This window comes from Macrotis lagotis, chromosome 3 (genome assembly GCF_037893015.1).
Source record: "Macrotis lagotis isolate mMagLag1 chromosome 3, bilby.v1.9.chrom.fasta, whole genome shotgun sequence".
In the NCBI taxonomy this organism is placed as follows: Eukaryota; Metazoa; Chordata; class Mammalia; order Peramelemorphia; family Peramelidae; genus Macrotis; species Macrotis lagotis.
The window spans coordinates 59,970,497-59,993,722 of NC_133660.1; the positions used below are offsets into that span (position 1 = coordinate 59,970,497).

A 23,226-nucleotide genomic window follows, 5' to 3' on the forward strand; every position below is an offset into this window, starting at 1 on the left:
CAATTCTTTGTAACTTCATTTGGAGTTTTCTTGGCAAAGATGTTTGCCATTTCCTTCTCCAGATCATTTTATAGATGGAGACACTGAAGTAAATAGGGTTTAGGGTTAAGTGACTTGACAGGGTAATTAGTGTTGGGGTCAGACTTGAAGTCATGAAGAGGAGTCTTCCTAATCCAAGTCCAGTGCTCTCTTCACTGTGCCACTGCAAGATAAATAAAAATGAAAGGTGAGCTCTGATGGGAAGACAGGAGGGGCAGGGAAAATCAGAGAAGGCATCCTGAAAATGGTGAGTTTGAGCTGAGTCTTGAGGAAGTTTGTTGTTTGAGTTTGTTGTGGTAGTCCCATCCTATTGTACATATAGCCAATCGAGCATTGGTGATAAAAGGTTAGAGTTTGGAAGAGGGACCCAGCCTGATAGCCATCTCATTGGGATGTGAAGATATATATGTGTGTGTATATATACATATATACATACATATATATATATATATATATATATATATATATATATATTATTGACCAACACTAAAAGGTATATGTCTTGAGTGGAAGAAGGCAAACTCTTTGGGCTGCAGAAAGGGGAGATTTCAGGAGACTTGGCCCATAAGCTTTGTTGTGAAGGATGGAGGTATCACTGCTGCCACATTTTACCCAGGTTTCCAGAGATAGAAAAAATTATTTGTGGAAAAGATTACCACCATCTTCCTATATAGAGAATAGGACCAAACAATAAACAAATTGGAACTAAACTTAGGGAAAGAATGGCCTTGGAAATGAAGTAACACTGACAAAAACATAACAAGTTGTTCTGCTCATGATAATTAGATCAAGTCTAAAGACATTTATTAAGCATCTTTTGTATTTCAGACTCTAAACTGGGGATACAAATAAAGGTAGGGGGGAGAAGTCCCTTCCCTCAAGGAACTCACAAAATCTAATGGGAAGAGTTTATGCAAATAATTATATACAAACAAGATAGAAAGAGGATAAATTGGAGGTAATCTCAGAAGAAAGACACACATTAAGAGAGACTGAAAATGTCTTCTTACAAAAGGTGTCATTTAAGTTAGGGATTCAGGAAAGTCAGGAGGCAGAGGTCAGAAGAGAGAATTCCAGGTACTGGAGCCACCATTATTATATGAAAAAAAAAATACAGGAAGGAAGTTGGTTCATAGAGTATTTGGAGCGGATAAGTTATAAGAAGACTGGAAAGATAGGAAGGAATTAAGTTGTAAAGAGCTTTAAAAGTCAAACAGGATTTTATATTTGATCCTGGAGGCAATAGGGAACCACTGCTTACAATAGGCAATCAATTTTGGCTGAATGATGATGTTTGTGCTTCATTCTCAAAGAAGACCTCAGTATCAGGGAGGTGGTATCATGACAAGCATGTGAACTGGATTTGAGTGTGGGGAGGCTATGCTAAGTCAACAGCCTCATTTTTTCCTCCAGAGCCATCTGAGTCCAGTGGCCAGATATGGATCAGGACAACTTGGAGATGGCCCTGGATGTGAGGTAATCAAGTAGCTTACTCAAGGTCACACAAGTGTCTGAGGCTGGATTCGAACTCCCATTCTGATTCCAAAACCTAGCTGCTGAATGAATCCCAGTGAATGAATGTGGTCCAATTAAGACTTTGACCTTGAATCTGGATTAAAGTGCTAATAACCTTCATGAGTTTCATAAAGCTGAGCCTCTGGCTTTCCTTCATCTACTTAATAAGATCCTTGGCCAAATAAAGGAAGACGATTTCCTAATGATCTAGAAACAAGCTCATTAAGAGCTAATCCTGAAAAATCTTTTTTTTAAGGCATTTCTTTTAAATTATTATGGAGAATTCCTCATTCTTCTTTGATCTCTCTCTCTCTCTCTCTCTCTCTCTCTCTCTCTCTCTCTCTCTGCATAACTGGGAAACCATAAGGAAGATCAGGATATCCTTGAATAATTCAGTTTTCCTGGTATGGGCAGCTCTTCTCTCATGACCCCCCTTCCTTCATACACTGTTCCCTCCGTCAGAAACTTTTTTGTTAGGTAAGTTTTTAATGGCTGAGGGAAATTATTCTTGGTTGGAATTTGAGCTCCTGTGGCTTTCAGCCTTCACTTGTAAAGTGGTATTTTACCCAGCTTCTGTTCCTACTATTTCATGAGATCCAATCTTTTTATTTGCAGATGCTATTTTTTTAGTTACGTGATTCTGTTTATTTATTTTATATTATTACAATAATCTTTTTTAGTTACTTGATTCTGTTTATTTATTTTATATTATTACAATAATTTTGTTGTGAGAATAATCATGAACCCCCCTCCCCCCACCAAAAAAAGATGAGGAACTTCAATAATAGAGAGAAAGAAAAAAATAGGTGTATTTCAGTCTGTATTCAGATTCCAGTGGCACTCTCGCTGGTATGAGTTGCCTTCCCCATCATAGCCACCAAGAAGTTGTTTCAATATTTTTCCCACAGTCACTATTACTAGCTGTATTTCCCTCCATTCTATTCCTTCCCCACTTCCATTTTTTCTGTTCTCTCTCTCTCCTTTCACCCGGTCCCTGATCAGAAGTGTGTTGTATCTGAGTATCCTCTCCCACAATCTTCCGTCTCTTCTATCACCTATTCCCTCCTTCCCTTTCCCCATTCTCCTTTATCCCATCCCTTTCTTCTGATTTTTCTCTAGGGTAAGATAGATTTCTATACCCTATTAAGTGTATATGTTCTTTCCTCTCTGAGCCATTTCTGATGAGAATGAAAGTTCACTCATTCCCCCTCACCTTCCCCCATTCCACTCCATTGTCAAACCTTCCTCTTGACTCCTATGTGAAATATCTTAGCCCCTACTTCCTCTCCTTTCCCTTCCTCCCAGTACTTTCCTTTATTACCCATTGACTCTGTCTTTTTACTATATTATACCATTATATTCCACTCCTTCCTGTGCCTTGTCTATATATGCTCCTTCTAACTGCCCTTATAAATGAGAAAGTTCATATGAATTATCAGTATCTTCTTCCCATGCAGGAATACAAGCAGTTCAACATCATTAAGTTCATCATAGCCAGTCCCTCTCTTCCACTCCCTCTATGCTTCACTAGAGTCCTGTACTTGGAGGTCAAACTTTCTATTCAGCACTGGTTGTTTCAATAGGAAAGTTTGAAAATCCCCTGTTTCATTGAAAGTCCATCTTTTCACCTGAAAGAGAATGTTCAGTTTTGCTGGGTAGTTGATTCTCAGTTGTAAACCAAGATCTTTTGCCTTCTGGAATATCATATTCCAAGCCCTATGTATGAGCCTCAGTGTAGATATTGCCAGATCCTGTGTAATCCTGACTATGGAGCCATGGTAGTTGAATTGTTTGTTTCTGGCAGCTTTTAGTATTTTCTCTTTGATTTGGGAGTTCTGGAGGTTGGCTATAATATTCCTGGAAGTTTCTCTTTTGGAATCTTTTTCAGGAGATCAGTAAATTCCCTCAATTTCTATTTTACCCTCTGCTTCTAGGATCTCAGGGTAATTTTGCTGTATTATATCATGAAAAATGAAATCTAGATTCTTTTTCTGATTGTGACTTTCAGGTAGCCCAATAATTTTAAAATTATCTCTTCTGGATCAAAAGATCTGGATCTCTTCTGGTCAGTTGTTTTTCCAATGAGATATTTTACATTTTCTTCTAATTTTTGATTTTTTTAGTACAGTTTTTTTTTTCTTCCTGAATTCTCACAAAGTCATCAGGTTTCTTTAGTTCCATTTTGCATTGAGTATTGTGGTCCTCCATGGGACCAAAGTAATTTTCTATGGTCAGAATCTTCTTTTTTCTCTTGTTTGCTCATTTCCTCAGCCTATGACTGATTTACCGCACTTTCAAGGCTTTGGAGGTTTTGGGGGGGACAATCCACAAGGATCTTAATTCCTCCAAGGTCTTATGAGGGTTTTCAGGCTCTCCCCCCTGGCCTGGAGCTGTGAGGAGGGTCTCTGCTCTGCTATGGTGGTGTTGGGGGCCCAGATTGCAACCTAGATCTGAGTGTGGGCAAACGACTGAGTCCTGCCCCAGGGAAAGCAGAGAGACCTCTGCAGTCCCCCTACCCCCTTACCATCTATGGATTGAAAGCTCTGGATGTGCTGGGTGGTCTTGCTGACTCCCACTGCAGGTTCTCACCGCATGGCTGCTCTGATGCTGGAGCTCCACTCCACACTCACTCTGATATGGCAGGGTTATCTAACTACCCCTTCTAGCTGCTTCCGATGATTAAACCACCCCTTCTGTCATGGACCCAGGCACCTGGCAGGCTGGGCTGTGTTGTGCCTTGCAGCTGTGCTGTGGCTTTTTCCAACCCCTGGACCCAGTGGAACAGATCTGTCTTGGAGACAATTTAGTCTTGGAGTGGGAAATTGTATCATTCAGTCTTTCTTTGGGTTCTGCCCCTTTAGATTTTGGCTAGAGTCATAATTTGATGGCTTTCGGAGTTTTTTGGAAATGACTTTCTGGGAATTCCTGCCTTCATACCCACCACCTTGGTTCCACCACCCCCCCAAAGATGCTGTTTTAAATAAAGATTTGTATATAGCATTAATAGGGCGAGGACCCTGGAGTTTTGAGGATCTGAGTTCAAATCCAGACTCAGGCTGACCTTGGGCAAGTCACTTAACCTTGTTTGCCTCAGTTTTCTTGTCTCTAAAATGATCTGAAGGAGATGACAAACTTTTTTACCAAGAAATCCCCAAAATACCCTAGGAGGGAGTCAGCAGGACCACCCAGCACATCCAGAGCTCCAAGCCAATAGACGGTAAGGGGGTAGGGGGAGACTGCAGAGGTCTCTCTGCTTTCCCTGGGGCAGAACTCAGTCGTTTGCCCACACTCAGATTTAGGTTGCAGTCTGGGCCCCCAACACCACCATAGCCCACTGTAGGTTCTCACCACAGGGCTGCTCTGATGCTAGAGCCCTACTCTGCACTCACTCTGATACAGCAGGGTTATATCCTAGAGTATTTTGAATACAGATTCTAATGTCTTTTCCCTGTCCATTTGTTAAAAGCCTAATTGCAAGTTTTGGTCTCTGTCACAGACTCTCTCTCTCTCCAAGGTTTTGACTAGAATAAGTCATATGAGATTGATCTATACTCAAGGCAGAAAATCCAGGATTATTGCCATAAACAACAAGAACAGAAAAAGGAAACCTTATTTCCAACTCATTTCCAGCCCAACTCATATAGTCGGAAAGCTTCATGATATCATGTATTCTTGGCTTCTAGAAACTATTGTCACCCATATGAAGTAGGTGATTCGGCTAAGAGATTATCTTGAAAATACTTTGACAGAACATGGTTCAAAATGGCCCAGGCCAGAAGGCTCTCTTGCTGTTCACTTTGTGACCCCATTTCTGGACAGAGATGCTACAGTGATTTGCCATTTCCTTCAACTCATTTTGCAGATGAGAAAAATGAGACAAGTAGGGTGAAGTGTCCCCCAGGTCAAAAGTGTGGAAGGTCAGATTTTACTTATGATGACGGGTCTCCAGACTTGGACTACTCACCATGCCACCTCAATGCCTTCTAATAGGTTTTCCAAAAGACATATTTCAGAGTGGCCCATGCCAGAAGGGTCTCTGAGTATTAGCTAAGCGAGGGGTGCATTGAAGGTTTTATATCATTCCAATTTAAGATTATTTTATAGGTTTAATGTCTCTCCTTAGAATTTTCCTTTTTGCTTTTCACTGAGTCTTTCTTTGCTCTTCCTATTTTGTTGCTTCTAATTTTCTATGGGCTAGTAGATCGGATAATTGAGCTCATTAAAACTGTGTCTAAATAGTTGTTCATACCTTGATACAGAGCTCCCACAACTAATGTACTACCCTGAGGATGTCATTAACAGCTGGGAAAGACCCAGATATATGAAAATGTTTATGGAAGCATATTTGTGATAACAAAAAGCTTGAAATTCAGTGCAGTTCAACTTAGCAAGCTTCTTATGAGTCAGGTACCAGGCTAGAAGACCTGGAGAGAGAAAGAAACAAAAAGGTAATAACCCTTGACCTCAGAGCTTACATGCTCTGTAGTCAGATAAGCAGATCAAGTGGCATATGAATATTATAAAATATCATTGGCTTATAGGAGCATCTAGGTGGCGCAGTGGATAAAGCACCGGCCCTGGAGTCAGGAGTACCTGGGTTCAAATCCAGTCTCAGACACTTAATAACTACCTAGCTGTGTGGCCTTGGGCAAGCCACTTAACCCCATTTACCTTGCAAAAAAAAAAAAACCTAAAAAAAATATCATTGGGTTATAAAAAGGGACTGGTCTATCCAGGATCGTATGCGTAGGGCATAGAACTGGTGTCATGAAAACAAGTTCAAATTTGACCTCAGATATATAGTAATTAGGGTGACTCTGGGTAAGTCCCTTAGCCTCTATTTCCCTCAGCAATAAAATGGGAATCCTAGCACCTAGCTCCCATGGTATCTCCCAGTGAGATAATCATTATAACTGAGAAAATTATAAAATAAAATAATTGTACAGAATTGAGCACAAAGCAAGTGTGTTCACTATCTTCTTCATCATCATTGCTATTATTATCATTGTTATCATGATCACCATCATCATCATCATTAGCGAAGCGGGGAGATGGACCCAGGTTCTCTGTTGCTATATCTGGTACTCTTTTAGAATACTCTGGCCAAATGGAATAATAAATGTAAAATACTGTGGAAATAAGGTGATATTTATAAAGCTCTCTTTAAATGTCAGATGCTGCAGTCCTGGTTTACCAATGAAGTTGTCTTTTTTTGTTTTTTGTTTTGAGCCTGGATGCCAGCTGCCCTTTCTTTTTTTTAATTGTTTTATTAAAGATTTTATTTATTTTGAGTTTTACAATTCTTCCCCCAATCTCACTTCCCTTCCCCCATCCCCCCCCCAGAAAGAAATTTGTCAGTCTTTGTTTTCATGTTGTACATTGATCCAAATTGAGTGTGATGAGAGAGAAATCATATCCTTAAGGAAGAAACAAAGTCTAAGAGATAACAAGATCAGACAATAAGATATCTGAGGGTTTTTTTTCTAAATTAAAGGGAATAGTCCTTAAACTTTGTTCAAACTCCACAGTTTTTTCTTTGACTACAGATGTTATTCTCCATTGCAGACAGCCCCAAATTGTCCCTGATTGTTGCACTGATGGAATGAGCATGTCCATCAAGGTTAATCATTACCCCCATGTTGCTGTTAGGGTGTACAGTGTTTTTTCTGGTTCTACTCATCTCGCTCAGCATCAGTTCATGCAGATCCCTCCATCTTATCTGAATTCCCGTCCCTCCTGGTTTCTAATAGAACAATAGTGTTCTGTCACATACACATACCACAGTTTGCTAAGCCATTCCCCAATTGAAGGACATTTACTTGATTTCCAACTTTGCCACCAGCTGCCCTTTCTTAAGACTATGTCCTATTCAACTGCCAATGTATCCTCACCTTCTGATGGGAACACTAAAACCAACCCCATTTAGCAGTGATCAGGACCAGCTGGCCAGTGACACCACTGTTTCTACTGGCTACTTTGCAGCCCTGTCAGTAGCAACATGTATACAAAGTCAAGGGATTTGGTTTTCACTGGCCCTTTTCAGCTAAAGCAACAAATTTGTTTAGTGTCTGTAACCATGAAGAATAGCTTTGTGTAGGGCAGGGTTAAGGTTAATGCACTGGAAAGTTAGTGGATTTACTTCTTTGAAATATCAATATTAAATTCCTGTTGTTTCCAGTTAAATAATATTGCCTCAATTTATGCAGAGGAATTTTACCTGGTTGCCTTGTATGGCTACATGAGCAAGGTGAACTTTGGACATGAATAACTGAGGGCTCAATCTTTCTTTTTTAAAAACTTGGAACAGAATTTTCCCAGATTGATGTTTGAGTTCATCTTTTTCTTCAACTACAAATTGGAAAATATTAGGAAAAACAACAGAATTGGAATCAGAAGATTTCTGTCCAAATCAGATTCAGATATTTATTAACTCTGTGCCAGTGGGAAACATAAATGAAGCCTCTGAGGCTCAGTTCTCTCACCTGTAAAATGGGGATAATAATTCTTGTAGAGAAAGAGATCATGCTGTAATAGGAAAAACACAAGATTTGAAGTCATATATCATATGGACTGCGGTCCTGTTTCTGCCACTTATTACCTGTGTGGCCTTGCCTAAGGCACTTCACTCTTCTGAAGCCCCGTTTCTTCATCTGTAAAATAAGGAGGTCGAATGAGATGTTTTCTGAGGCCCCTTACAACTCCTAATTTATGGCTTAGAACTTATGCAGCTTTTTTAAAAATTTATTTAATTGTGTTTGTTGCAATGAGATTTGATCTATTTATCCACCCATGAAAGTCACTAACTCCCTCATTGCCAGGCACTCCTGTAAATGGTAAATGAGTAAGTACTTAATTATGCAGCAATGAGATAGCATCTGGAACTCCCTGACTTACTGGAGAAGGTCCAACTACATGTAAACTAGGGAAGCAACTTTTAAGAATTGCCTTGGAGCCTTCCAGAAACTGCAGATGTCCCTCCTTTGCTCTCAATACAGTTCTCTTCACCTAAGTGTTCATCCCAACAACCTTTACACTGTGTAACTCTATATGCAGCCATCCCAAAGGGCATCTCAGCCCTCAGATATTCTGTTCATGTATGTATTGCTTCCCTTTCCTCAATTTTGAAAACATAATATATTACTTTCCCATCCTTTTATTTCTCTCAGTAGAGTACTGTAGGATAGGTTGGAGTTGAGTAAAAAATATATTAATAATGACTGTTATTGATAATATTAATCATATGGTCAATAGCATTGATTAGCTATATTACTATTAATAATTATAGCACTATTTACCTAACTTTAATTTGACATTTTATAAATAATAATAGCTACCATTTATATAGCACTTTAAGGTTTGCAAAGTGTTTGCATTTGATTCTCACAACAAGCCCAGGAGACAGTAAAGTTTAGTACCACCATTTTACAGATGAGGAAACTGAGATACAGAGAGGTTAAATAACTTTCCCAGGGCAATCCAACTAGAGAATGTCTAAGGCAGGATAAGTCCTGGACCCAGGTCATACCCATTTAATATAGAACAGTCGCTAGAACAGGGGAACTAAAAGAACCTAGAAAACACTTTAGTCAGCCACCACTTAGTCTCATTGCCAGATGATGGGACATGGCAGGCAAGACAAGACTGCCTTAGAAAATGAATTAATTTGTTACAGAAAAAGATAGTCAATGGTGAGTATAGTAAAAGGAAAAGAAGAAATGAAGAAACAATTTTGCACAATGCTTTGTATGAGAACTAATTAAAATACTCCATTCCAAGAACATTTCGAAATGAATCTGGAAAGAACACAACAGATTAAAAAATAATAATAATAAACAAATTCAAAGACAGTGTCAGCTTTTCTATAACAGACTTTTTTCTCAAGTTGATGAAGCATATTTTATATTTTGGTGTATCATAAACTCCTGATGTGTTACATGAAGAAGTAGAAATAATAAGAATAATAATAATAAGGAATACAAATACATCAGAGGTTTTTGCATTTTGAAGGAATCAAGGAACCTGAAAGAGGTTGGTAGGCTGTTAAAATAATCCAGCTCCAGAAGTTTTAACCTGGACACTCTGAATTTTATCTTTTTAAAGTATTTTGTTAACCATATTATAATATAATTTCATTTCCTTTGTCATCCTACTTATTTTATTTTATATATTTAAAAGCATTATTTTATTTTTTTTAGGTTTTTTTTTTTCCCAAGGCAATGGGGTTAAGTGGCTTGCCCAAAGCCACACAACTAGGTAATTAGAAAGTATCTTGAGGCTGGATTTGAACTCAGGTACTCCTGACTCCAGGGCGGGTGCTCTATCCACTGTGCCACCTAGCCACCCCAAAAAGCATTATTTTAAGAAGGGGTTCACTAGACCACCAAAGGAGTTCATGACACTAAGAAAGTCAGAACCTCTGGACTGGCCAGAGAACTTTCACTGGGTGGTTGAGGGAGAAATAGAAAGAATCTCCTTGTGACTTTGGCATCCAGTTGTTCCTAGTGTTACAGAGTGAGAAAGGAGCTAAATTTTACTTTAGAAAACTGGATTCAACCACTGCTAGATCTGTATCCCAAAAACATTTTTTTTAAAAAAGGAAAAGCGTCTATATTTTTTTTAAATTTTTAAAAAATTCGAAATCGAAGGGAGTGGGTAATGACTGAACACTTTATTTTATATGATTGTGATGGAATGAATGCTTGTGCTATAAGAAATAATAAGGAGGAAGCTCTTAGAAAAACCTGGAAGACTTACATGAACAAATTGCTTACATTTTCAATGAGGCAGAGAAGAAAAGGAAGGAAGGAGAGATTTGAAATGCAAATTTCTTGAAAGTGTTATAAAAATTGTTTTTACATGTAATTGTGAAAAAATAAAATATTAATTTTTTAAAAGGAGGCGATTCAACTCTTTACTCACACTCCCTAATAACTACAAACAAGTCACATAATCTCTCTGAGGTTCAGTTTATGTAATGGGAATGATATTTACACAATCATGTAAATTTTTCACAGAAAGCCTACAAGAGTTAATATTTACCTCTAAATTTAATGTGCATAATAACCCCTAAAACCCCAAAACATGAAAGAGAACAAAGACTTAAATGTGATTGGCACTTTTTAATTTTCTTATAATAAATGTCCCTTATCCTTCTATTGGCCATCTCCTTCCCTCCAAAATATAAAACTTTGAAAAGAAAGGGATGGGCTGAGTTTGATTGAGACAATAAGATATACCTTTCCATATAAGCATGAACAGACGATAGTAATGAATTCCTCAACATCACAAATAATTATATTAATATTAATAGTGTTTTTACTAATCCGTTGCTTTTTTATTCTGTTATATTTTTATTTTAAGAAAGTTATTACACTTTTTGGAGCAGAGACAGGGAAGAGTCAGTCAAATCTCACTCCTCTGTCCCTGTCACATCAGAGTTATCTCTGAATATTCATTCCCTCTGACTCATATCAATGAGTCCTTCTTTGTAAATTAAAAAAACAAACAAACACAGCTATGTAGAAGCAGCCAACTCAGTGAACAGCAAAAAGAAAAAGGGAAGCATGTTTTATGTTGACATTACTACAGTCATGTACATTGTTTTCTTGATTTTGCTTGCTTTTCCCTACATTTTCATAAAATTCTGTTTTTCTGAATTCTTCATATACTTCATTTCTTTTTTTTTTTAAGATTTTTCAAGGCAATGGGGCTAAGTGGCTTGCTCAAGGCCACATGGCTAGGTAATTATTAAGTGTCTGAGGTCAGATTTGAACCCAGGTACTCCTGACTCCAGGGCCGGTGCTCTATTCACTGCGCCACCTAGCTGCCCCCATATACTTCATTTCTTAAGGCTTAACAACATTACATTACATTCTGTGCACTTTATTTTATTTATTTTATACACTTTATTCAGCCATTCCCTAATTTTTAAACATCCACTTTGGGTTTTTTTTTGGGGGGGGGGTTTCTGCCACAAAAAAAAAATGTGACTTGAATGCTTTGATTCACAAAGTTCTCTCTCCCAATATTGTTCATCCTATGGATTCAGCTGTGAAACATTGCCTCTCCAACATTGACCTCTTCTTTTATTGTCTTAGCCAATTTGTTGAGTGTGTCACACTTGTTGTAAATGTTCATTTCTCTTATTAGTGTGATCTAATAATAAAAACTAATAGTTAACACTGTGCTAAGTGCTTTATAAGTATCATCTCATTTGGTCCTTACAACAACCCTACAACATAAGCACTATTATTATCCTTATTTTACAAATGAGGGAAACAAATAGTGGTTCAGTGACTTGCCTAATCACACAACTAGCATGTTTCTGAAGCAGGATTTTGAACTCAGATTTTCCTGATTGCAAATCTGATGTTCTATCCATGGGCCATCTAGCTACCTAATGAACTGTTTTTTTTTATTGTAATTCTATTGAAAATTTCATAACCTTTAAGAAAGTGTGCCTTTGGGGGCACAGTGCTTCATTAGCAGGAATTTCTTTTTTAACAGCAGGCCTATTGTTAGATGTTGTTTTTAATATTTGGAGGAGGTAGAGAAAGTTGGTGATGATGTTTTGGTTTAAATAAAGTTACCATTCCAGGTCTACATTTTGTTTGATTTCATTCCCTATACAGAAATTGACATCGAGCGTTGTGTCCGTGAATCAATCAATTTGTTTTGCTGGACTCCCAAAAGTGCTACTTACAGACAACATGCCCAACCCCCCAAACAATCTTCTGACAACAATGGGGTGAGGAATTCCACGCCTTATTTCTCCGTTGACTCTCAGGATACTCCCAAGACAGACCTGGTATGTTTGCATCTTAATTCACCTAATCACACATAGAATTTGTTAACCTTATCATTTATATGCTTTATAATGTAAACCTATTTTGCAAAGCACTTGGATTCTTTTGTTTATATATGATGAGGTCATTGTCCAGTAGTATTTTCTGATTATTTCAGTTGGGCAGTTTTTTCCTATTTAGATCTGTAATGAACCTGTGAGATTTAGTCCAACACCTTCATTTTACAGGTAAGGAAACTGAGATCCAGATTGGCTAAAACCCCCAGGTTATAATTAGTAAGCTGCAGAACCAGGTTTTGAATTCAGGTTTTTATGACCCCAAATTCATTGCTTTTGGTAAATTCATTTATGTTAGCTTCCTTGTGAAATAATTTTAGAAGAATGAATGTCCCCAAAGAGGATCAGAGAATAAATCCAAACTGGAAATGTGTGCTTCTTTATGTTGCTTGACAATTGAACCAATGTTTTAGGAAACAGTGAAAGTCAAAATTTTTATTTTTATTTTTATTTTTAATTAAAAAGAAATATATTTTCTATATAATAACTTTTAAGACTATCAGTTTAATTCTTTATATCTTTTAAAATGTCTTAAACTGGGGCAGCTAGATGGCACAATGGATACAGCACCAGCCCTGGAGTCAGGAGTACCTGAGCTCAAATCCGGCCTCAGACACTTAATATAATTACCTAGCTGTGTGGCCTTGGATGAATCACTGAACCCCTTTGCCTTGCAAAAAAAACAAAACCAAAAAAGTCTTAAACTTCTAGAAATACTGTAATTAATTGTGTTCTACAAAAGTGTCTTACATTTTGCCCACATGAAAAGATACATATTAATGAAGTTACTTTAACTTAAAAAAGTAAACAAAAGAAGAATTTTTTTAAATCGTATATTGGTGCATTTTTCTTTTTCTCCTTTAACATACTGAAAACATTTAATATTTTATATATATATAATTATACATATATATCTTAATTTATACCATACAAATTAATTCTATATTCAGCCTCCATCTCTTTCCTGAGTTCCTTTATTTAACATATACACAAATAATGAATTAATCTATGATTATAACTATCTTATATGCCCCTCTATCAACAACAACAAATTTTATTTATTAAGTGCCACATAAACATGGCCCTGATTTTGTTCACAGACATAATCCCTTTTCTTAGAACAGGATTTCTTAACCTGGGATCCAGAGACCCTAAAAGAACATATATATATATATATATATATATATATATATATTCCTCTTTCTTAGAACAAGGGTACTTAACCTGGGATCCAGAGACCCTATCCATGTAGATAGATTTCAGAAGCTCTATGAACTTTGGTGGGAGAAAAAAAAAATCACATTTTTTATTTTCACTAACTTTTCTTTTCCTTGGTAATCATATATATTTTATTTTTTACATTTAAAATCATGATTGTGATAAGAGTTCCATAGGCATCACCAGGTTGCCAAAGGGGTCTTTGACAGACTCGAAAAGGGTTAAGAATTCCTGAAAGCCTGAATCCTAAACTGAATCTGTAATTTTGAAAATATAGCTAATATTTGACACATCAAAGGCTTGTGACAATAAATCAAAATATAGACTACTAAATAAACATTTAGAAATATATATGCATTGGAAAGTTTGAATTACTTTTTGCAAATAGGTTAATATTAGGAATTAACATCTTTCTTGTAGTGAGAGAAATAATTGCTTAAACAAATGGTTAGTTATTTGGGAAACAGAAAACAGAAGGAAGGAGGTGAGAATATAGCATATACTCTGACAACTTGGAAAGTAGGAAAGCTGTAAACCAGTGAAAGCTTGGAAAAGCCAATTTATTAAACTTTAGAAAAGCTCCATTATACAGTGAAATGTAGTATATTCTTATTTCAGATCCTGTGACAAACAGGAAATGGCCACAGGAGATAGTAAGATTACCATAGTGATAACATCTCATATTTATATGGTAATTTTCATTTTTGGTCTACAAATCTCCTTCTTCACAAACCCTATAAGGAAGGTGGTGCAATAGTTGTTTTGCTCATTCTGTAGATGAGAAAAATAGAGGCTTTTGAGAGGTTAAGTGATCATAATCATTTATATTTGTCAAGTTGAACTGAATTCCATACATTCTCTCAAAAAAAAAATTCAACTTGTTTTTAAATGTGGTTTACAGATTATGGCTATCACACTGACATCCCAAGTTATGGAGGTTTTATCATTTAATATTTTTAAATTGCAAAGGCTTAATGAGAATAAATGATCTCTAAAGGCTGCTTCCCACTCTGAATGTCCAATCCTATAAAGATCCTTTATTTCCAAATAATTTCTAATTATAATCACATGGACCATCGAAGTATGTCCCTTGTTTTCTTGGGTTCCTCCCCAGCCTTGGAAGGTTTTGCTGCTGGTATTGTTTCTGTTGCTGAGGCTCCAGTATCAGTGTGAGAGGGGCATCCCTTCCAGAATCGAGGGCCTCCTGGTGCCTTTCCTTTCTGATTTGCCAGCTCCCCATCATAGAACCCGAACCTTGGGCAAGGAGGGTCCTCAGAGGACTGAGGAGGTCTATCTAGTGTCCTTCCCCGCACCCCAGTATAGCATTTAGACTTGGATTTCCAGTGACCTTTGTCTTTTTTGTTTTAGAACTATTCTGATCATAAGCTTCTTAAAGAATGTGCCAGTAGAGTTATTTCATCTGGTGCCAAGGCTTCCCTCATCCACTTCTTGCCTTAAACAGTGAAGCACTTTGGACTGAGTAGACACCCAGAACTTATCCAAGGGATTTGTATGCCATAGGCCACTGAAAATCATGTCCCCTTTGTTTTATTCTCCATGGCAGACTGAGCCTATATTTATGATATGTGTGACATGACTTTTAACAAAATTAATAGCTATTTGCTTTAAGGATAGGATTTTCTGGCACAAAAAATATATTCATTTTTAAAAGTAATATTGAGGGGGCAGCTAGGTGGCGCAGTGGATAGAGCACTGACCCTGGATTCAGGAGGACCTGAGTTCAAATCCAACCTCAGGCACTTAATAATTTCCTAGCTGTGTGGCCTTGGGCAAGCCACTTAACTCCATTGTCTTAAATAAAAATAAAAAATTAAAAGTTATATTGAGAAGGATGTTGTCTCCCCTGTAGCCTGAATGGCTGCTCACCTTGCCCATACAAGCCCCTGGGCTGGGCTCCATATATATTTATGTTTACTGGGTTCAACTCCACAGCCACAGTCTCAATAGAAGATTGGGAGTGCAGTTAACGCCTTGAGGAAAAATGGAAGAAGTGAAACACAATGTCCATGGATAAAACAAAAAGCTTTATTATCTATGGGGGGAAATGGTATATTTAGTGAATCCACTGGTAGGAATTTATAGGAGCACACAGACAGGAGTCCCCCATCACATGGGAAATCATAGGGAATCATTAGCAGCATCACTGGAGGCCATACCCACATTGATGAGATTCCAGATCTGTTAGAGTTTGAGGGTTCAATTTTATTTCTTATCAATAAATATCTAACTCAGGCAGCACATACATATGCATATATGTGAATATATTCATATGTGCATATTTATAATGTGCATCCAAATGTATATAATAATTATTCTTCAGTGGTGTAAAGCATCAAACGTGTAAAGCACCATCCTAGGTTCTCTAAGAATACCTTAAGTTCTGAATGATTTTCAACAGTTCATTTGGAAAATCTGCTCTGAATATAATCTATTCTTGAAGTAAATGAAAAACACCTTATTTCTGGACTGGGTAACTAAGCATTTATCAGGACTAATTTTGCATTCATATTAGATTTTGTCAGAAAAATGGAAGCTCAGTTCAAGAAGACCAGAGTTCAAATTTGAGCTTTAACACTCATTAGCTGTGTGACCCTGGATAAGTCTCTGGACCTTGGACCCTGAATAAGACCTGTTTCCTCAACTGTAAAGTGGGGTTATCATAGCATCTACATCCGAGGGTTGTTGTCAGGCTCAGATTAGAAAATAATCATAAAGGACTGAGTCCAGTATCTGGCACCTAGAAGGTATCTAATAAACGCTTCCTTTCTTCCCTACTGTTTTTGTTTGATTTCACCTCTTATGCCACCTATAACAGAATTAAAAAATCTTTCAGCATTCCTCCATCTCCCTCCAAGAGGGATTAATTCCCTAAAAGTCAACAAAACTATCCATGGAAATTGATTGGCCCCTATTTCCCTTGTCACCTAAAGGCATCACCTAAAGTCAGAACTTATCCACATAGTCATAGCTTCTCAGTGTTTGGCTTTTTCCTCAGTTCACTCAGGTCCACAAGAACATGCATGTATGTGTATACATATCACACCTTTGTGGGTTTCTCAGGACTTAAACATTTTTGTTTATTTAGAACCTTCTTAAAAGTAGAATGAGACACCAAATGAAGACACAGACTTGTTTTCTGTGATTGTTCACCTAATTGTTATAGGTGAATTGGAACAGAAGCTTTGTTGAATACCTTGAAGCTTGTATCTAAAGCCATACTTTCTTTGTGCTTCTGTCCCAATACCATTAGGTCTCAAAACAACTTTCCTTAAATTTCTTATAGTTTAGAAACAATTAAAGTAGACTTAATTGCAATTCTAGGTGAAAGTTTAAAAAAATAAAGAATCTAGTTAGAGAAATGAGCTTCATCCTACTCTTGCAAGGTCAAGGAGAATGGAGATTCATCATAGAAAAATAAATTCCTTTTCCTCCCCCATTAGCTTGCCATAGTTGTTACAGCATTCCAGTCCATCCCTCCCCAGCACCACCTCCGCAGCCCTGCCCAAAGAGGAAGTTAAAGCAACTCAGTAAGCCACCCAACTTTATATGCCAGGGAAGCAAGGGGTGGAGGGCATTCAAAAGACCTGGCTTTATTGATTACAATAGTGTTTTTCTTCAGTCATCCAAGTCAGAGTTGATGCAGGGGTGACAGAGAAACTTCTTAAGAAGAATTTTTAAGAAATGCAGTAAGAATTATAGGCATCATCAGTAAGTTTCCTTTAAGATATGTGAACAAAAAAAATCATTGAATGGAAAACTACTGTAGTGGTATTATACAGTATTTTATTCTAAACTCTGTAAAAACCTATGAAATTGACTCACTATACAAGAAGACATTGTGAAACATTACCATCCAAATAGATCTTCAGAAGAATTATACTTTTCAATTTCAGTATAAATTGCACATCTCTCTATTATATGTTCTTAATTATATACTTAAGTTGACTTTATTTACTAAATTTATTTACTTTAATGAAGCAAAATAACAATGTGAAAAATAAAAATAAATTTGACTTAAAAATGTTTTTGAACTTATATTTAAATTGAGAATGTGTACTATTCTTGAAATCTTATTGATAAATTTTGCTTTTATTTTATTTCCAAATGTATCCCTTCCTCTTATTTGTTCATTTTGATCATTTGTTCCTAAAGGAAATAGAGAAGTATCCACTTTACAAAATCATAAATGTTTCACATCTCTCTGCAAGCATTTATCTCTCATTCTAATATTATATAAACTTTGGCTTCTCTTAAAATTTTCCTAAAGCTGGGGCATTTCTGCCCATAAAAATTAAAGAGGGAGTTGAAATCCCAGTAAACTACATTTTTAATAGGTTATAAACTCTTTTTTTGGGAGAAGGGAATATTAACTCTTTAATAGACTAGAAAGTAAAATTAGTCACTAGTAAATGATACCTGTCCAATGTAAGAACATATAATATAGACCTAACTTCAAAAGGTCACATTTAGTCACAGTGTCCACTAGTTCTCTAAGGTAGGGAGTGAAACTATGGTATTTTAGAGATGATGTGACAGGGCAGGATCAAGAGTGCTCAGAATCAAATCCTGCCTCTAGCACCTGTGACACAGGCTCTGATGTAAAATCCCTTAAACTCAGCATTCTAAGACCATAGGTTTCTGATAAGCACCGATAGAGGGAGTCTCTGTGCTGGGGGGGGCAGGGCTGGGTGGTTCATTATGCCCATTAAATCAGAGATGTTGACCAAAAAAAAGTATGGAGAAAGAGGAGTTTAATGAGGAGACTGTCATACAAAGAGTTTAAAAGTCTTCATCAGAGAGTTTAGAAGAGTTAGGGTCACACAGTAAATATTAGTGCCACAATGAACCTAGGGTTCCTAAGGTTCTCTTGATAATAGTCCTGAAATTGATAAATTATGTTTAGTTTGACTTTGGTTCTCTACCTTTTGGTTCCTTCCAAAATCCCCTGTAAAATGGAGGTAATGACAGTATTGACTTTATGAAGCAGTTGTAAGTTGTAAAGTACAATGCAAGTTTTAAAGCTCTATATGAATGCCGGCTGCTATTTATTATGATTATTATTATTATTATCATCATCATCATCATCATAATCATCATCATCACCACCTTTGGCTGCTGTTTTCTTTGTTGGATTGTGTATTAAAATAATGTTGGGTAGTTCTGGAAGAGTTATAAATTATTCTTACATTTTCCTTTATTTCCAAAACCAATTGTTAGATGGCTTTTGAAGTAAGCTTTTGATGTGTGATGTGTTTACACATGGAAGTACTTAATGTTTGAATTAATGAATGAATGGATGTCCTAAGGACCCCTTATGTACAAAGGAAACCATTAGATTGAAAACATATTGCAAGGCAGGTGTGTGTTCTGAAGCCCTGACTGGTCAGGCAACGAAAACTTTTTATAAGGGCTCCCAAATTTAGAAAGCACTGCCTACACTTGCAGTCCTTCAACGGTTTAAAAACAACAGAGTTTTATTTCTTGTTAAAGAGAATGATTAGTTCAGATATGAAGCTACAAGGTATATGTTCTTTCTCATCTTCCACCACCAAATGAACCCTATTCAATCTTGCCCTCGATCACCACCAAGGGTTGGGTAGGTGACCATTCACTCCATTTGAAAACTGACATAAATCCATTTGTAAATCAGTCTAAAGGATGGAAGGGCCTAGATTAGATATCCTTGAAAGCCCTTTCCAGTTTAAAAATTCTGATTCTATAATCATAAAATAACAGAGTTTTGGAAGCCTTCTTTTCTGTCTACATAGTCCTCCACTGATGTTTCTGTAGCATCAATAGGTAGATATTAATCTACCTCTGTTGTAATCACAGGTACATACAAACATACTAGTTCCATATGTGTGTGTGTGTATCTGTATACATACACAGATATACATCTCTTTTCCTTCTATCCCTTGTTATTCTGGAATGAAAAACCAAAATTCATTGTTGAGTTGATTTGTTTTATTTTTTGAATACTGCCATATTTAGAAGTAACATCCCCTTGTGTGGACATTTATGCAAATATTGTGTTTATATAACATGCACTAATCATTTGAACACACTTATGTTTTTAATGTGTGTGTATGTGTATATATATATGTATATATATACATATACATATATATATATATATATGGGGTGGGGCTTCCCTGTTTTTCTTCTATTCTACTTTTTCTATTTGGGGTGGGGGAACTGAAACTCGTTGTTGGGTTGGTTCCTGAGCTTTGTTTTATTTTTCAGTAATGCCATATTTGGAGATGTGCATCAGCATGAAGCATGACTGGGTCAAGTGTTGTTGTTTCTTATTCTGGCATCAGTTATTTCCCAAGGCACAGCTGTATTCATTCTTACAGTGTGCCTCTGCCTGTTCTGATAAAAGCTCCTGAGTCCAAGGGAGCTCTTGGCAGGAGAGTGGGTATGAAAATTAAGTGCTTGGCCATCTGATTGTGGGAAGGGTGGGAAATTCTTAGGATTCTTTGAGCGAGGTGCCTAGCTGTACCTTATCGCCACCGAGGAACAGCCGAGGCATTTGTGAAACTGTGCCAACCCAGACCCTGGCTTTCCTTTAAAAGGCAGCAGAATCTCCTGTCCTTTGACCAGGTCCTTAAACAGTGAAGTATGTGTTGAGGAAAAAGTGGGTCAGAGTCAAGTGGTCTGAGCCCTCAATCCACTTGAATGGGGATTCCATATCCCCCTTCTCTTTGTCCCAGCTCCTTAGTTGTGATGAGATTAAGATCACTGTCCAAGAAGGGTGGTTGCCTTGAGTGTGTCTGCATATATTTAGCTGAACATTGGATTATCATTTCTATCCCATTTGTTTAACAATAATAATAGCTATCATTCATATAGTATTTTACAGCTATCCCACTGGATCCACACAAGGAAGCTGGCAGGGAGGGGACTTAGTAATCCCATTATACAGATGAGGAGACTTTGGGAAGCAGAGGTTAAATGTCCAGGGTCAGATCTGAGGCTGGATTCAAACTCAGGTGTGCCATTCTTCTTGTCCAGGGTTCTTCTCACAGCCCCCCCTTCTTTAGACTCCCAAACAAGTGTGGAAATAAGTTTGGATAGGATCGTTCAGAATTCATTAAAAGTTGTTGAGCTTTTAATGAACATCTGGCATCCTAATTGGGTCTTTCCTGATCCTTATAGTTATTTTCTCTCTCCTCTTTCTCATTTATTTTTCTATTTACATGTTCTATTCTTCCCTCTGCACCCCCAAGCCCCCCTCAAAGATTCAGTCAGTCACCAAGCATTTCTTAAGTGCCTACTACGGGACTCTGAAGATGTTCCAAAATGCTCAGCTTCTGTCCAGGAAACAAAGGGTACCTTCTTAAATAGATTTGAAATCCAGATGAGAAATAGAGAAAAATCAGTGAGCTTTGGACAGATAAAAGGGAAAGCCATCCCAATAGCCTTTACCCAAATTAATATTGTAGTTCCGCTTGCTCTGGTTTGTTTGCGTACGGATTTTTCTAACACCCACTGCCCTTTGATAAAGAGTCTTTCCCTGAGGTGGCCACATTTTTCTTCTGGTGAAAGCCCCTGCAGCCTCCTGAGCCTGACCCTGGCAATCTATGGATGGATGTCCATGCTTAAGAGGGCAGCCAGGAACCTTGTGGATGCTCCATCCTGGAGGTGACCTTGGAAGTTGGAGCACTTAGGTGTTGGAATGATTTCAGGTAAAGTTCAAGATGGAACCTCAGTTAGAGCTGCCTTCATTTTCTACACAACTGCTTCAGCCCTTCCATATAGACCAATGCACCAGGTAATAATAGAGTTCAGAACGAAATGGCAGAATAACATAGATATTCCTAAGCCTGTAGTGAGTTCAGAATGCCATTCTTCAAAGTTTATATAAAGCTTTGGTCCCTCTCTTCGAAGAAACTGACTCTGCAGGTAACAATTCATATTCATATTACATAACTATAATAGAGAAGAACTGAAGGAGGTCAGTACTGGCAAGGGCAATGATAGAATTCTTTTTGGAAATGTCCTTAGAGATGGCCCTTCTATTTTCATTTTTTTCTTCCCCATCTCAGGACAAAAATGATAATTTTGTCAAAATGCATTGTATTTTAGTTAGAATCTAACAAGGAAAATGCATAAATGGCCTTGTGGTAAATCCTTCTGCCTGGGATGTGTGACTATTTTGTAAGCTTTAGGGGACTCCAACAAGACCAAAAGAAGAGGCCAATTCCTTGTGGTTGTTGTTCAGTCGTTTTCAGGTGGGTCTGACTCTTTTTTGACCTCATTTCGAGTTTGTTTTCAGGGCAGAAATACCGGAGTAGTTTGACATTTCCTTCCTCAGTTTATTTTATAAATGAGGAAACTGAGTCAAGCAGGGTCAACTGAATTGACAAGGGTCACACAGTCAGTGTCTGAGGCTAAATTTGAACTTAGATCTTCCAGACTCCAGGCCCCACTGCACCATGTAACTGTCCTAAGAAGGTGGAGTACTTAGCAAAAAATTAAATAGAAACTTCTATTAGTCCTTTTAGCCTTCAATACTAAGGGGCCAAATTGACTAAAGTCACACATTTCTTAAGTGACTGAGGCTAGATTTGAACTGGATGCAGCACTTTATCCATTGCCACCCATGTGCCAATTCCTACACTTAACCCATTAATAATTTGGTCACCTAGAAAAGCAATAGAAAATACAGGTCAACTTTGAGATTTATGACATACTGAATACACATTGAAGCATCCTTTTTTTAACTTTATTTTTCTTGAGGTTTCTTTTTGTCAGAGGGAAATATCTATGTGTCCTCTTACAACATGACTATTAAGGAAATGTTTTGCATATCCACATTTTTAACTTATCAAATAACTTGCTTCCATGAATGAGGGGTTGAAGAGAATGGGAATAAGGAATAGAATTCAGAACTCAGAATTTTTAAAATGACATGTAACAGAAAAATAAAATAAAATATATTTATTTTTAAAAAGAGAAAATGTATGACCTAAACAATAGTGCTTAAAGAATCCTAGTCTTCATCTGTGTGGAAATGCTCTCCACCTACTCAGATATCAACCTGTCTATGAACTTAGGGCTGGAAAGATCTTTGAGAAAACTCCTGATATTGAGGGTAAGTGACAGATTCCCAAACCCTTTGGTGAGTTAGAAGCATATCTCACCTAAGCACAGGAAAACTTCCTCCAGTAGAACAGGTGGACAAGAACAATTTGGTCCAATGACCATGAAAGTGGCCTCATGGCCTCATGTAGGACCTTCTCTTCTGAATTTTGTATGTATCTTGTCTAGATATATTTTTGTTGATTTTGTCTTCCCCGTTAGAATATAAGCTACTAGACGACTGGGCCCATTTTTGCTTTTTCTTTGTATTCCCAGTGCTTGGTGTGGTAAGTAGTATATGGAAAGCATTTAATTAAATGCATATTGGTTGCTTGATTATTTAACACATCTTTCCAGAAGCAATTATAATATACGTATAATTATACTTACTTTTTCCAGGAAAAAGAAAGGGAAAGTGAGCAGGGCCATGAGGTATGTTAGGAAGATGACCAGGATGAAGCATAGTTAGGGACAGTACCAGCTCTCTC

General features: G+C 37.3%; 1 protein-coding gene across 1 annotated transcript in view; it reads left to right on the forward strand.

Annotated features, from left to right (window-relative positions):
• The window catches only part of LOC141517585 (TBC domain-containing protein kinase-like protein), a 130,826-nt gene that overhangs the window by 29,781 nt on the left and 77,819 nt on the right, over window positions 1-23,226 (forward strand). The window contains exon 4 of the mRNA XM_074228752.1: window positions 12,186-12,361. Coding sequence (XP_074084853.1) covers window positions 12,186-12,361 — 176 coding nt within the window. The remainder of the gene's footprint in view (window positions 1-12,185; window positions 12,362-23,226) is intronic.